Source organism: Malus domestica, chromosome 09 (assembly GCF_042453785.1).
Source record: "Malus domestica chromosome 09, GDT2T_hap1".
Classification (NCBI taxonomy): domain Eukaryota; kingdom Viridiplantae; phylum Streptophyta; class Magnoliopsida; order Rosales; family Rosaceae; genus Malus; species Malus domestica.
In genome coordinates, this window is record NC_091669.1 from 28,001,193 (window position 1) to 28,018,015 (window position 16,823).

Sequence of the window (16,823 nt, forward strand, 5' to 3'; positions counted from 1 at the left end):
ATAATGTTCCACCATACGAATCTTACAACGTCATCTTGTGTGACAGAAACATATGATTCTACTTCTACCCACTTAGTGAAGTAGTCTGTGGCAAGAAGGACGAACTTGTTACTTCCGGGCGCCCTAGGCAACGAGCCTACGATATCCATGCCTCATTTTGCGAATGGCCAGGGTCCTACGACTGGATTGAGTTCTTCGGCGAGTTGTCTAACAACTTAGGCATATTTCTGGCACTTGTCGCATTTTCTTACATACTGCTCCGCGTCTCAAGCCATGTATGGCCAAAAATAACCTTGAGTTAACGCTCGATGTGCTAAGCTTCTTCCTCCTGAGTGATTCCCACACATTCCTTCATGTAATTCTCTCAGAACCCATTTGGACTGCCTTGGATTTAAGCACCTGAGGTAAGGTCCTGAGAATGACCTCCTATAGAGCGTGTCACTAAGGATTGCATATCTTACTGCTTTCATTCGGAGTTTTCTCGCTTCCACAAGATCTTCCGGCTGGATCCCTTTTGTCAGGTAGTTTACGATTGGCGTCATCCAACAGTCATTATCCTCAGCTTGAGCTTGCTCTGGCAACGGGTTGTCAAATCCCAACCTTTGCCCGCCAATTTGCATCACGTCCGATTGTACTGCTCCGATACTCGGGGAGTGCATATATTCTACTTCGGCTACCCGCAGGTTCCCTTGTGCGGTTGACGCCGCGCACGCTAGCTGATCCGCTCTTCTGTTCATTTCTCTAGGTATTTGCTTCAACTCGAAATACTTGAATCCATTCATCAGCCCTTTAACCAGTTGCCGATATGCCTCTATCCTTGCATTTTTAGTCATATATTCTTCAGTTGCTTGGCCGACGATGAGTTGTGAATCACTATGCACGGTAAGACGGCTTATCTTCAATTGTTTTGCAAGTTCAAGGCCTAGTACCAATGCTTCGTATTCCGCCACGTTATTTAATGCAAGAAAATCCAACCGAACCGAACACTCTAAGTCTATGCCTTCAGGAGAAATTAAAATGATCCCTGCCCCAGCTCCTGCTTGATTGGATGACCCATCCACATAAAGCTCCCATTTGATCTCATTAGGGTCAGCTTTTGCAATTTCTTCGCATTCACCCTGCAAACTTTCACGAGGATAACAGTCTACAAGAAAGTCAGCAATTACCTGTCCTTCGGCTGCGCTTCGAGGCTGATACTTTATGTCAAAGGAACTAAGTTCGATGGCCCACTTCGTAATCCTTCCTGATAAGTCTGGTTTAGATAAGATAGCCCTCATCGGTTGATTAGTTAATACCACAATGGTGTGTGCCTCAAAGTACTGACGGAGCTTCTTCTTTGCGGTTACTAAGGCCAACACCATCTTCTCAGTGGGTGAATACCTCTTTTCTGCATCGATTAAACTTTTGCCCACGTAAAATATGGGTTATTGAACCGAGCCTTCTTCTCTGAATAACGCAGCGCTTACTGCCCATTCGCTTACAGCTAGGTACATGTATAACAACTCCCCTTGCTTGGGAATGGTTAACAACAATGGGCTCGTGAGATATTTCTTCAGTTGTTCGAAAGCTTCCCTTTGCTCATGCCCCCACACATCGCCTTTCCGGTTTCGTATGGCTTGAAAAAAAGGTTTGCATCGAGCGGATGATCGTGAGATGAAACGACTGAGGGCAGCGATTCGCCCGGTTAACACTTGAATGTCTCTGGGTGTTACCAGATCTGGCATGTTACACAAAGCTTCAACTTTCGCTGGGTTCGGTTCAATACCTCGCTTGTTCACTATGTGCCCTAAGAACTGCCCAGATGATACACCGAATGCGCATTTTGCCGGGTTTAGCCGCATGTTATATCTTCTCAATATGTCAAAGGTGTTGCGTAAATGATCAATGTGTTGGCACCTTTCTCAGCTTTTGACGACCATATCATCAATGTAAACCTCCATTGTATTTCCGATTTGATTTTTAAACATCTTGTTCACTAACCTTTGATAAGTCGAGCCGGCATTCTTAAGTCCAAAAGGCATAACGGTGTAACAATACAATCCACGCTCAGTGATAAAAGCAGTCTTCTCTTGATCTTCAACAGCCATATGAATTTGGTTATAACCAGAATAAGCATCTAAGAAAAAGACAATAGTGCGTACCCAGCCGTAGCATCCACCGTCTGGTCAATCTTTGGAATTGGAAAACAATCTTTCTGACACGCTCTGTTCAGGTTGGTATAATCCACACACACGCGTCATTTTCCTTTTTCTTTCTTGCCCACCACCACGACATTCGAAACCCAAGTTGGGCACCAGACATCACGAATGAACCCAACTTCGAAGAGCCTATCGACTTCTGCACTAATAATCTGATTTAGTTCTGGCGCAAATCTCCTCTGCTTTTGTCTGTGTGGAGGACAACTCGGATCAACATTCAACTGATGGCATGCCACTTCCGGATCAATTCCTGGCATGTCTCTATGAGACCATACAAAAACATCAGCGTTGTTCCTTAGAAATTTCATCAACTCTTCGACTTCCGCATCAGATAGGAGGGAGCACACCCATATTCGTTTCTCAGGATCGGTTGGATCCAAAACCTCTTCCCTCAATGGTTCTATAGTTGGGGGTTCTTGATCGCCGTTTTCCTGATCCTGTTGTGGTGGGTCCTCCGCTAATTGCTATAATGGTTTATTCTCATGAAGGTTCGTGCTCTGTTGCACTTCCCTGTTTGTCTTGATGTCTGTTGCCATGCTATAGCATTTTCTGGCTTCCAGCTGATCCCCTTTGATGTCGATGGTCGTTTGACCATCCGTCGACAAACACCTTATTACTTGGCATCTGGTTGACGCTTCCCCATCCATTCGATGGATCCAATCCCTTCCCATAATGGCATTATATGCACTCGGAGCATCGATGATGACAAAAGTGACGAAAAGAGTCTTACCTGCTGCCGTGACAGGAAGGGTCACGTCTCCAATGGGCTGGGCCTTCGTTCCTTCAAATGCATAGATAGGAGTTGGGTTTGGCCTTATCTCTTTCTCGTCTAATTTCATTCTTCTAAATGTGCTCCAAAATAGAACGCCAGTGCTGCTTCCCCCATCTATCATTACTCTTTTCACTCTTGAATTGGCAACACGTAGCGTTATGACCAATGCATCATTGTGAGGGAATTGAATTCCTTCGAGGTCTTTTTGGCTAAAGGAGATGACTCCGAAATTATCCAACGCTTTAGACGCTTCAGGGGCTGAAGTTGTGTACGCGTCTGGACTTCTCGGCCTCCTGTCTTTGTGACTGATAGTGCGCTTCACGTCCCTCAGGGGGTTGGGGCCCACCATGTATGACATTGATATCCAACAACCTTTCATCCGCTCCAATGTTTCCTGTTACTGCTTGAAGTCCTCCATCATTCTTGTGTTCGTCTCTCGATTCTATACAGTATTGTGACAACATCCCCTTCTTCAGCATAGTTTCCACTTGGTTCCTTAGGCTTCGACAATCATTAGTGGTATGACCAAAGTCGTTGTGATGAGCGCACATCTTGTTCCTGTCTCGCTTCTCTAGTGGCGTTCGAATTGGGGCCGACGCACAAAAGATTCCTTTTCCCTTGTTCTCGTGAAAAATTTTGCCCAGGCTCACTGTCAGCTTAGTGTTGGGTGATCAAGTCTGGATCTTTCACTAAACCTATCCTTCGGATCCCGTGAAAATCTTCTTTCTTGCCTCGGTTGAGCCGTGGGTTTCAAGGTAAGTGCGGTAGTGTCCGCTGGAGATGCAGCAATAGTCGCAGTGGCCCGCTTTGATTGGATAAGTTCTTCTTCCTCTAATCTGATGATTCCATCAGCTCGGGCCATCACCTCCCTCATGTCCAATGGTGGTGTCTCGATTAACGACTTACGCATCTTCGTTCCAGGTAACACCCCTTCTCGGAATGCCAAAGCGGCGGTGTGAGAGTCACACTCTTCTAGGGTAGACATCTCTTCCGTAAACCTAGTCATGTAGCTCTTGAGGCTCTCGCCAACATTTTGTTTGGTGCTGAACAAGATCGTAACATCTTTTCTTGGCCTCCGATTACAAACATATTGAGATATGAATGCTTCACAGAGATCTGTGAAACTTCCGATAGACCTCGATTTCAGTTGTCTGGACCATGTTAAAGATGATCCTGAAAGACTTGAGGGGAACAACTTGCACAGGAGGGCCTCATCGTCTCCTTCAAGTGCCATCTGCTGTTGAAAGTGGTAAATGTGTTCGACAGGATCGGTCGTGCCTTCAAATAACCTAAACTTTGGTTGGGTGAACTTGGCAGGTTTTTTAGCTTTCAGGATGTCCTCTGTGAACGGCGATTTGTGAATTCCTCTGGCCGCTTCTAAGGCAAGCTCCGCTGGGGTTTGTGGCTTGTATCCCTTCACAATCTTCTCAATTTGTTCTCGCAAATCAACATCTTTTACCTTTTTCGATCATTTTCCGCTGTAGCCCCCTTCGTCCTGATTCTTTGTCACTTCAACACAGTTACTGGATGGCGCGCTACTAGAGCTACCTTCCTTATCCTCCTCTTCTGCACGTTGTCTCTTGGTGCCTGCTACATCTTCTACGACATTTCTCGCTTCAGCCTTCTTCAATGCCTCCTTTGCTATCTTTTTTGTTTCACGCAATTCCCTCGTTAACCTTCTAAATTGTTCCATGGCAAGACTGGGTTCACTATTTTGTGATTGAGACCTAGCATGCACCGATCGAGTCCCTACGCCTTCAGAGGGATTCGGAACTTCTTGTGCGGATCCAGTCATGTTTGTAGTTTGATTTTGTGTTTCCCACAAACGGCGCCAACTGTTAGAGTGAAATTTCCTACAAGAAGAAATACCTCCACAGATTTGTCGACCGCAATCCTCACGTTTGCCGAATCCTTCTTCGAGATGTCCCAAAATAATCTTCCTCCGCAGTTTGGCGAGCGGGTACCTGCAAAAGATACTCCGACGCTCAAGTCAGTCGATTGATTTCTACTCTTTGGATTTTCTCGGGTTCTCCTCTCTCCCCCCTTTGCTCTTTGGCTCCACTCCATCTTTATAGGATTGCATGCCTGGAGAGCAAGTACCACGATCTCTCTCTCCTTCCCACTTCCTTAGTGGTCCTCGTAGTATGACTGCATGCTTCGGGAACAAGCACCACGTCATACCTTCCTTTCCCACTTCCTCGGTGATCCTCCGTAATGGAGGCGGTTACCTAGACACGTGCACCTGCTTGTTCCTCGTGGGCTTTCCTTACGGTTTATCTTGCATAACACCATCCTTAGGTGACTTGGATTGGCCCATGAGTCGAAACCCGGATTTTATCCTCCCACATAGGGACGTGATGATTTTTATTTTTTTCAAAAGAGATTGACAAGGCTAGTAAACTTTATGAGCATTTTAAGAAAATGGGTAAAAATAGTAAAAATTCTATTTTATTTAAATATTACCTCAGTCTGTCAAACTTACTTCACTGCTTGTGGAGTGGGACGAGACTCAACACTATACTGATTGTGATTGCCATACCAATAATATATCAGTAATTATATTAACAACATATATAATGTTGATGTCTGGATCGCAGTCCATATTAACACGCCAACACGATATTAATAATTGTAGATGAATATTTTAATATTTAGTAGTTGAAATTTAAAGATTTAATAGACGGAAGTGAGGAATATAAATAATGTAACAAAGTAAAAAGGAAAAGATGAAAATGAAATATAGCTTCATATGTTTTTTCCTCCTTAATACATGGCAATTTGATCAATATAGCTTCAAGTGGAGATGTAGCAAAGTAAAAAGGAAAAGATGAAAATGAGATGTTGATCTGAAAAAGAAAATACCTCATTTGGGAAATTGCTTTGTTGTTTTCTTTTAGAAATTGTAGCTGGAAGAAAGCGTGTGGATTCATCAAAGCAAACCCTTCTCCCGCAGGTCACCAATAACCTATACAGAAGCAAGCTTTTAAAAGACGCTAGCTGCTAATCAGGTGTCGGGTTGGAGCCTAGCATCTAGGCAGGGTCTAGGTGGGTAGCAAAGCAGGTCTAGATGCACTTTCTTAATTTTTAACGCCTAAGAAGTAATCGGGTTGTTGATCTGCCACCTAACACCTAGGCTGGGCTTAGGCGGCGTTAGATGGGAATTTGTAGAACAGTGTACATAAGGCATCCAGTGTGGTAATCACATACTTAAAAAATAGACTCGTACATATCAGTAAATTTTTCTTCTTCCTCCATCTGATCATAGTTGGAAAGGAAAAGAATGCAGAACAACTGCATATACTGGTAGTGATTACAGCTTCCCATTGTGCGAGACAATCCTCGAGTGTGTCGTCCGACGATGAGCGAGGCGCATCACTGATTCACTATGCATATTCTTGATACAGTATATTCATCTCATGCACGCATTGAGACTGTAGGTTTGATTTGGAGGACTTATGAGTATTACACCCTTGTTTTAATTTATTTAGTTTCTGCATCAAGATTTTAGGTTCAATTACTTGGGACAAAAGTAATACAGTTGATTCATCAAGAGATAAAAAGTTGTAGCTACTCAAATATTATAGAGAATCTAATGAAATTAATTGCGTGTATATCACTCTATTAGCGTGTCTCTTATTACATGTCACATGACTTTTTTTTTCTTTTTGAGGACATCGATATTTTTTACAATAAGGAGAGGGGAGTTCGGCTAAGTCATACAATGGGCAGCCTAATTTGGTATCGAATTCGTCATCCATGAGATTCGAACCTAAGACCTCTCACTTCTAAATGAAAAAGAATATCATCAAACCGTAGTACTGAGTGGCACATGTCACTTGACTTGAATAAGAAGATATAACCCGATTGTACCCAAGAATCCCTTCGAAGTACCCCAATTCTGTTAAATTCTTGATGCAGACCAAATCCATAATCTTAGGGCTAGTTTGGTATTGTTATGCTTTAAAAAAAAACTACTTCTACTGTGCTATAAAAATAAACAACTATAAAATAAAGTTGTTGAGTGTTTGGTATTTTTTTTTTTTTTTGTAAAAGTACTTTTAATAGAATAAATAAATAAAAAGGTGTCCGAGTGATTGATAAACTTTTATATAAATTGCTTTGAATATGTTAAATGACTAAAAAGTATATGATATTTAATGTGCTATAATAATTGTCAAAGATAATAATGTAGGGGCAAATATTGTAATTTTGTAAAACATGTGGGGTATACTTGCCATTTGAAAATGTCATTAAATGAATATTGAATACTATGCTTTGAAAAAAAAATTTTTTTTTTTTTTAAAGCATGGTAGACCCTGTTTTTGCATCTATGTTTTTCTACTTTCATTTATAACATTTTTTTTAAAAATACTTTTTTTTTTAATCAAACACATTTAATGTTTCAGATCTTTTAATAAGCTTTTTTTTTTTTTTTTTTTTTTAAGCATCACAATCCCAAACCAAACCCTTAGAGGTTCTTTTTGTAATCATACTTCTAATCTTCCCTTGATTATAGCTCAATTAAACTTTGATTTGAGAGGAAAAAGGATCCAAAAACCAAAGAAAAACAGAGGATTGAAAACATCATACGAATCAAAAGGACCCACAATAACGCAAATCAAATTCTAGTTAAATACAACCAATAGACCATGAAGAGGCTGCGACCGGGATTTCGAAATACACATTTCCGATCTTCAACCACTGTTTCCCGATCATTAGCAGAGACTCTTCTTATTCTTCAGATGACATCAAAGGGTAGTCTTTTTTCTTTCAGCTACTCCTTCCGGGAAATTTTTTTCAGATTTCATTTTATTTGGCCCTCCTCTTTCCGATAAAATTTTCGAGATGGGATTTTGTGAAACTTGATCAAAGATGTCACCCAATTTCGAAAGAAGAAAACAAAAGAAAAGAGAAAACTCAATAACATTAATAAGGGAATTCAAAGCAATGTTACACATCACACAACCTCAAATATCTAGGAAGCAAATTTACAAGCAAAAGTCCCATATTGATGGACTTTTGACGATTCTGTACATAAATAAAAGTTCTAGCGTCATAAAACAAGTAACACGCCTTCAAGCCGAGTGCCTTCCGCGACTTAATCTCACTGGCAACCACCATGAGTACTTGTCCATTCTGCTCCACATCCATAGCAGAACTGGTATTGGCACCTGCAAATACAATACACAGTAAACACAACTCCCACCAAGTAATCTATCTAAAATCATTAAACCTTATATTAACCACAATTAAATAAAGTATTTCAACATCATCAGTCAAAACTAATTAGCTGTTTACCCCATTAAACTTATTCCATCACTAAACGCATTCATCATCTAAATCCTCTTAAGGATAAAAGTACTAGTGTGTTAGAATGTGTATCCAACCGACAACTAATTGGCAATTTGTGGAGACGACTAAGATTTTTAAAACTACTAATGGAAGGGTTCCATTTCCGATGTAGAGTACTACCCTATCGACATGCCTCATCGTATGTGGAGTCACTCAAACCAAACATAAGAAAACGTGTTGCCACCAAGTTTAACTCGGGGCTAATCTGCTCTGATACTATTATATCGTGTTAGATAATACTCTCAACAAGATAAACCATAATTGTGATGATAAACATAATTATTGATGAAATTTTTATGTCAATTAGAGATAAAATGCCCTAAATAAGCAACAACTGCCTATGCCTAAAATACTTTGTGCAGATAATACCAAATTAAGCAAACTGACCTGCAAGTAATATGCAAACAACCTTGAGTCTTCTCCACATAATATTTGCACCTAGGGCACCGCTTCCACTTCTTTTGCTTTGCAAGTTCCTTAACCATAAGATCCGCCCTCCCTCGTTCGTCCTCGTTAAGCCTCCGATACTCCTCACAATCAACTCCTGGATGCCAAGGGACTTGACATCGTGCACAGAACAGTCTATGGCAAATGGGACACTCGGACACTCTTACAGCTTCCTCACCTTCGTTGTCAATCATCAAAACCGTTGAGCAGTCACTGAAAGGACAGTAGAGTCTTTGTGCCCCTAAAACCATTGCTTCACAAAGGGCATCATTCCACCTTTCTATTACTTCTTTGGGAAGTATTGGCATACAAGCATCAAGTTCCAGCACAGCCCTGCAGTCCAAGCCAGGGCACGAAACTATGTGAATGTTTGCTTGGATTTTGGATGCCACATGCTTGGTTATGCAGTCAGAGCAGAAGGAGTGAACGCAGCCCTCATTTTGAAACATCTCGTCAACCTCTATCATTTCAACACAAATCTCACAAAGGATTTGTGTTGATGGTTGTGGTGGGTTGGATTGGATTGCTTGGGTTGCTTGGATTGTTGCCGATGATGAAGAGGAAGAGGAACCGCCATTGTGTGTCGATTGGGAGGTGATTGCAGAAGAGGACATTAGAGCCTCTTGGAACTGCAACTCTTGTGTGTACTTGGAATCTGAAACCGGCTCAGACTCGTCATAAGTTTCGTCATCAAAGAGTGCGGAAAAGTAGAAATCGTCTACATTCAGATGAAGATCACCAGACGAGGATGCGTTCACTTGTGCCATATGATACGCTACAAGTTTACTCTTCATCTCCACTACTATATATATTATATAAAATAAATGCCACTTTTGTTTTTAGGTTACTTTATTAATGGTAACAAAATATCGGGGAAGTTTAGGATGACTTTCTAGGAAGTGGGATTGCTTTTACAACGAACTTGGCTAAGAAGGTCATCTGATGCAGGGGTTTTTATCTTTCCGGAAGTTTGGTCTTTAGTAGTACTGATCCTTCCTTCCTTGAGAGGTTTCTATCTTTTGGGGCATTGATTTGCTTTGGTAGGAATATCTCTCTAGTATGTATGTGTGTGTGTGTATTATATAATTATCCAGTTGTCTTAGAATAAAACCTAATTTTGTTATCTTTTAACTCAAATAATTTCACCATTTTTTTGCCTTAGAATAACAAAACCTAATTTTGTTATCCTTTAACTCAAATAATTTCACCATTTTTTTGCCCTGCAACGACTAATAAAACTTTTTTTACTAATAAAAATAACAAACTGTTGCAGTCCTATTAGATTAGGAATGTGATTGTGTAAATCCTAACATATCTAAGATATCCTTATGGGATTGTACCACATCTCTTAGACTAGAAATTATCCTATTAGAGTTATAATACACCCATGAAAACCCGAATTTTTCATGTATATCATGTCTTAGAACCCGAATGTTCTAACTTTGATGCTTATGGATATTTTATTTCCTATAGCATTATTCACAATTTTGTTCCCTCCATTCAATGGATTGTCGAACCATCACAAGTTCGATCTCACTAATTTGGACGTTTCTAACAGAAACCACTTTATGTGGGTACAAGACGTGAATCTCCACTTAACTATCTAGAGGTTGAGAAACTATTGTAACCAACAATGGCACGGAAAAGCTAAATAAGCCTCCACCATGATCTTCATTTCAAGACTTATACCTGAAGCATTACAAACTGAATTACCTCCCGAACGAGGATTCCATGAATGAGTATGATTCTAAAGTTTATAAATCCGATCAAATTTTGACTGGAGAATATTTTTCTCATCCTTCCATGTTTCTAACTCGTTCCTAAAGCAACAGTGTAGAAAGCGGAAGTTTACCAAATTCTTGGATCTAATTACTACCATAAATGTGAGAAAACGGTATAGACTCAGCTTCGACTAGAGTCTACCGAATGGTTATGCCCTACTTTGGCAGGGATGCACCGAAGGGCATGCTCTACTTCGGCAAAGATGCACCAAACGGTATTGCTCTGCTTCAGCAAAGGCCTACTGAACAGACCCCTCCAGCTGGAGCCTACCAAACCCAAGTCTGGGTCTATCTCTCTCACATTCGAGTTTGTTTTTACAACATATGGTAAAATCAGGGCTTGCCAAGGTGTGACATCATGCCCGAAGCGTGATCCTTGGCACCTAAGACCTAAAACTTCAAGAATAAACGATAATATTTCCGAACCTCAACCCTGCAGAATCTACTTCTGTCTCAATGGAATAGATCATTGGTTATGCACCTGTTCGTGCCTCTCTCCCAATGTCGTTAAGGAGTACCATTCTCGTAGTCAATATGTAAAACTAATTTTGCTCCACCGAACACCGTTGGAAGAGTAGAATTTTGACATGAATGGCCTTGTTGGCCGAATCCCCTCAATAATTTTGATTTACTTTGTGAACATTTTTCTATGTTCTTGGATTCCAGTTTGGTGTTTGTTTTAGTTATGGATCATCTTATCAATATTGTCCTTGAATATGAGTTAATTGAATCATGTTTCTTGTATACATGTGACCAAATTCAATTAAATACATGGTTAGGTACAAATGTGGGAAAGTTAGTTGTCTGGATGAACATGATACTACGCACACTAACTTTATACCTAAATGACATCTCTAGCAACGACTTCAAGTCTATCCAACCTGATTAAGAGCATTTGCGCGCTCCTCGTATGAATGTCATGACACGTGCAACAAACAGAAACAAATAGCATAATTTAAAGTGTACAATGGTACGCTGACCATACACTCCTACACTCTTGCATGATACGTAAAGCTGAAAAGGGAATGGATATTCTGCATTTTGCATGTCAACTCAGTTTTTTTCTAAATAGGCAGAACAAATAACCAACACAAACTCTTCATTAAAGTACATAATAAAACAACTACTGAGTAGCTGCAACGGCAAATCAGTCAAAATATGCATAAACGTAACAGCACATAAAATAAAAATACCTTTAACAGGAGAGTCAGACCAAGCAGATAGACTCCTGCTAAGAAATCCTAGACGACTTTGTCTACCCTTGACCTGTTTTCCCTTCTGCAGCCAAGGACTCCCACTCCAAGCATCCGACTGATGACTGCACGAAATGATGGTAAAATGTTTTAATGTGACAAAACCCTTTATCAATGATCAGGGGACACAGCCATTCATCTAACTGAGCTTTCTTCGACTGCTAATGTTACCTTCCAAATACAAAACCTAGCCAGAAATCTAAACTTCAAGAAAAATATAGCTCCACACAAAAAGTTAAAACTTATTTTGGCTAAAACGCATTCACTTCTGTAATAACAAGAAGTACGCGGGTAAAGAATGTATGACTTACAATTTGAGATGCCATTTCAAAGAAGTAATCAACTTGATGATAATCCAGTAAGAAACCAAAGCGCCCATTGCTAAAGGAGTATCGAGAGTGCTCTGAAAAAATGAAAAGAATCAATAACCAAATATTTTGGCAATTACATCAAATTATAAAACTTACTTTAACATAAGATTACTGAATAACCAATTCAGTCGTAAGTGCCTGTGGGTCCATAAGACAAATTTAAATAAAAACAAGGTTTCAAGTAACATTGTCCTAATGGTGCCAGGCAATAAATGGTGTTTCTATGATCTAAAAATTGATCCTCAAAGGGACAAGTAATAGACAAGAAACACAATCTAGGTGTATTGCACTTGGCTATGGAAAGTGACATGCTGTACATGTCTACTGAGTATTGAGTGTCCAATAATCTACTAGCTAAATCTTAGTACACAAAGACATGGCCCTATTATCCAAAAATTCCAATGATTCTCCTTGGACACATATCAGCTATAAAAAGTCCCCCAAATAATTTTAGCAAGGTACATCAAGTACCGTTACAAATTTCTACCCCACATAGTTTAATTAAGCAGGCAAACATTCGTACTCGAATATCAAGAATACAGCCAAAAGGAATGCGAGAGAACACCTGAAAGATGGAGGTTGTTCCAATGATACGCATAGCCCACTTGACAAATTGTGCTATACCAACATCTACTGTCCCATCTTTTGAGACAACAAACTCCCTCACAATCCAGTACCCTAATGCAGCTCCCGCAGGGATAATTCCCACTAGTAAAAATATAGAGACCTGGCAGAAAAACACGAGAAGCCAAGACAATAAAGTGATCCAAAGAGAAAGTTTCAGAAGCAGACAATTTGTCTAGATATTTATGAGAATTTTGCGAATATAAGATTTAGGGAACCAATTCTTACTGGGTTATGCATCTCTTCACTTAGCCCAAAACTCAAACGAATAGAATTTACCATCAGTGAAAACTGAGGAACAAGGAAAGATCCTGCTCCAAGCTGTCAAAGGCATATAAATTGTAAGAATTACTTGTACTGTCAATTACATGAGGTTAATAAGTTACCATGAAGCAACAGTAAACTTCATGACACCAATTGTTACCACTGATCCATATATGGTAAGATAGAGGACATTTTTCCTTCCAGTTGGCAACAGCTTCATTCCCTGAAAGATTAAAAACAAACAATGATGCAAAACATTACCTACAAATTTGCAAGCTAAAACTGCAGGTGAAAGATAATGATCACAAAATCCTGTAATTACAATTCGTTTTATAGGAGATCTGAAATTCAAACTACCCAATGAAAAACTAAGAGCATCCAAGTCAAACAAAAATACATCGGAATCACACAAAAAATTACCTGGAAGAGAATGATTATCATGACCATAAAAACTCCTATAACCATTGAAGTGCTATAATAAAAAGGTACCCAATTGCTGACAATTGGTGCCAACAATAGTAAAGTAAATCCCAGTGCAAGACACACAAGGCGCCATCTCTGAAAATCTGTACAGACAAAAACAGATAACTATCAGAGCCTGCAAATTGTAGCATAAGCAATTATAGTCAGCCACACTTCTATTTTTATCAGACCTTCTTCAACAGTTATGGTGACAGAGTCAGGTATTTTGCCAATGAACTTGACATCGACATATCTTTCATCATAAGGCGACATGACAGAGCTCCATAACCCTTTCTGAAGATTTTTCCAATCATCCTCTACACACTGACATAATCCAAGCGTATTATTCCTGTAAAAAAAAATTCATGAGTGAGACAAAACAATCCACACAAAAAAGGTGTGCGTGTGTGTGAGAGTGCGACTAGAGAAAATGAGTAAGGGAAAGAGAAACCGAGAGAGGGAGGGAGGGGTAGCATATGGTGCAGTCATAACTCAACCAATAAAACACAATTATCCTAAAAAAACAAAAATGATTGTCACAGTAGAGTAAAGATGAGACATTTCACTCACCTATGAAAACAGACTTGAATTTTGCTCTGCAACCTCTCCGGGATTACAAGAGATGTAAACAAGGTGATCTTAAGTGAACTTGCATAACTCCCAAGTTTTAACCTGGATATACCAGAAACTCGTGCCCGTTCACAAAATAAAACATCTTTAGAACCAGGCACAGCTGAGTGCTCAGAAAGAGGTGCTGGGATGACTTCTAGTACTGGGTTTTCAATATCAACACCTGTGATTTCAATATTGGTAAAGGTTAGTTTCAAATATGCAAACAAAATATCAAAGTACACGAGATATTCGAACTCTTCAAAGTTCAAATCCCTAAAATTATAATGGACATACTGTTTAGCTATAGCAGATTAAAAACTCAAAATCAACGCTACAATATTGAAACTAACATTCCACTTTAAAGGCCAAAAAGTCGACATTTTTTAAACCCTAACCGGCTAACAACTTGACATTTCCCTCAAGCAATACAGCAACCGAAATAAGCCCTAAAGAGGCATAACGAAACCCTAACCCTCTATCTGCCTTACACGTAAAGAAACAACAAAAGTGAGACTAAAACGTAATAATTTTCACAGGAAATAAATGCAGAGCAAGTCAAAGTGCAAGTTTTTCTCTCTTAAAATGGAAATAAGTAAACAACCCACATACTCAAACATCAAAATTTCACTGATTTTCCTAAAATTTTCTCGGGAAACAAACAGGCGGCGACGAGCAATACTGAACAAAAATTCACAATATAGAGATAGATACCCTCGAGCTCGGTGGCAAGTGAGAGGGTCGGAACAGAGAGACAGAAAGCAAAGAGAAGAATGAGAATGGCGGAGGAGAGAGAAGAGCCCATTGCATCGCACACTCGCTACTCTCTCTCTGCGTTCCTAGAAAGCTTTGATCTAAAAAGTGTCCATCAACAAATATTCGGTACGGAAAATAATATTTTTACTCTAAAAAATCATTTTTAATATTAATTATTTACAACATTTTTTTATCTTTTTAATTAAAACTCAAAATTTTCAAATTTTTTTCATTAATTTTTTTTTATTTTTTCTGTTTCTAATTCCAAATTTTGAAGAAAGATTTCTTATTGAGGAAGGAAAAGCTTCATGTTTTGGGCCTTGAAGAAAAGAGCTTGGATTTTGGCTGCCCAAAGGCACGGTAATCATTGGGATTTTCTTATACTTGGTCTCATAAGCACTGATAGAAAACACGCTAGTTTCACTTAAGAAATTGCATAGTGGAGTAAACTTCACAAAATTGAAACCCAATATGAAACAAGACTCATATTCTAAGGAAAAATGTGAGTAAATGTAATAAGTCAAAACTTAACATCTTTAGGACGGAAGTAGGATACACACAAAGGTATGGCCAACTCACAATGGATGCCTCATCAAAATCTCGTCAGGCAAAAAAACCCAGTTGGACAAATGATCTTGATCGTATGAAAAAGTGTACATTAATATCAAATGAGTATACTTCAAGATACTTTTCCTGTTTGACAAAATGGTAAAATATTGTCGGGGTTCAAACTTCAGGCGACTCAGCTAACGACCCAAGTATGGAGGACAGAGACGACGCAAAAACAGCGTTTTTTTGGTCCTAGGGTTTTTGAATAGGAATGGCTCAACTTTAACGGCTTGCAACCATGGCTCGACAACGCAGCTTAAACTGCTTCAAGTTGTGGCTTCGTGCAAGTCAAGGTGCAGAAACTATAATTCTGTTATTTTTTTTTTCTCGCACAATTATCACTTTACCACAATATATAAGAATTGAGAACATAATTTAAGAAGAATAGTATAATTCGAAACGTGTAAAGTTGGGTTTATGCATCATTGTGAAGATTGTATGCAATCAAAACCGAAAAAAAATAAAAAATTGAAATCCTTGGGTTTTTATTTTTTTTCTTATTATTCCTTTTAACTAGGGGTGCAACTTGGGTTAGGCTAACCCGAACCTGCCCATGTTCAACCCGACTTTAAATCCAAACAAGCTGGTATTTTTTTAGTTATAACCCGTCTGAACCCTACCCGATTTCAAACCCGTTCATTGATTGGGTTGTGTTGGGTTGATCATTTGCCCGTCCATCCCCAACCCAACCCAACCCCATATCAATTAATACACCCAAATGGACGTCCAAAAACCCATATCCTTTCATTATGGGTGTAACTAATATTGTTGAAGCTTTTGGCATTGGGGTCAATGTCATGCTCCAGGCGCCTGGTACGTCTATTTTGTTTACCATGCTGATAAGGGTGGGTGTCACATCCCGTCCCGGGGCGGATCACTTCCCGGACCCGTTCCACCACCGTAGCACGATATTGTCCGCTTTGGGCCCCAACCACACCCTCACGGTTTTGTTTCTGGGAACTCACGAGCAACTTCCCAGTTTTGTTTCTGGGAACTCACGAGCAACTTCCCAGTGGGTCACCCATCCTGGGAGTACTCTAGCCACCTTCTCGCTTAACTTCGGAGTTCCTACGGAACTCGAAGCCAGTGAGCTCCCAAAAGGCCTCGTGCTAGGTAGGGATGAGAATATACATTTAAGGATCACTCCCCTGGGCGATGTGGGATGTCACAGTGGGCATAAAAATCGCCAAACCGGAAAACTAAATCAAACCATGACAAAAAAAACCATAAAAAACCACGTTGACCAAAAAAGTCAAAACCGAAACAAAAATTGAACCGAGCCGTTTTTAATATAAATTATTGTTTGGAAATATTAAGAACCGGAC

At 39.7% G+C, this 16,823-nt stretch overlaps 1 protein-coding gene and 1 pseudogene across 2 annotated transcripts; one reads left to right on the plus strand and one right to left on the minus strand.

Moving 5' to 3' along the window:
* Nucleotides 1–16,823, plus strand: part of LOC103411718 (4-coumarate:CoA ligase 1-like) — a 93,446-nt pseudogene that overhangs the window by 19,789 nt on the left and 56,834 nt on the right.
* LOC103444043 (uncharacterized) lies at nt 7,875–15,009 on the minus strand. 2 transcript variants are annotated; one of them, XM_008382950.4, is made up of 11 exons: nt 14,848–15,009; nt 14,095–14,317; nt 13,716–13,873; nt 13,483–13,628; nt 13,223–13,285; nt 13,027–13,119; nt 12,740–12,901; nt 12,115–12,206; nt 11,744–11,868; nt 8,710–9,424; nt 7,875–8,141 (listed from the first exon to the last, which is right to left on the minus strand). In XM_008382950.4, the coding sequence occupies exons 1-11, from the start codon at nt 14,936–14,938 to the stop codon at nt 8,075–8,077; spliced, it is 1,935 nt and encodes a 644-aa protein (XP_008381172.3). In that variant the 5' UTR covers nt 14,939–15,009; the 3' UTR covers nt 7,875–8,074. The 2 variants fall into 2 exon arrangements, with proteins under 2 accessions (XP_008381172.3, XP_028964282.2); XM_029108449.2 differs by having other exon boundaries at nt 8,710–9,526; nt 14,848–15,004.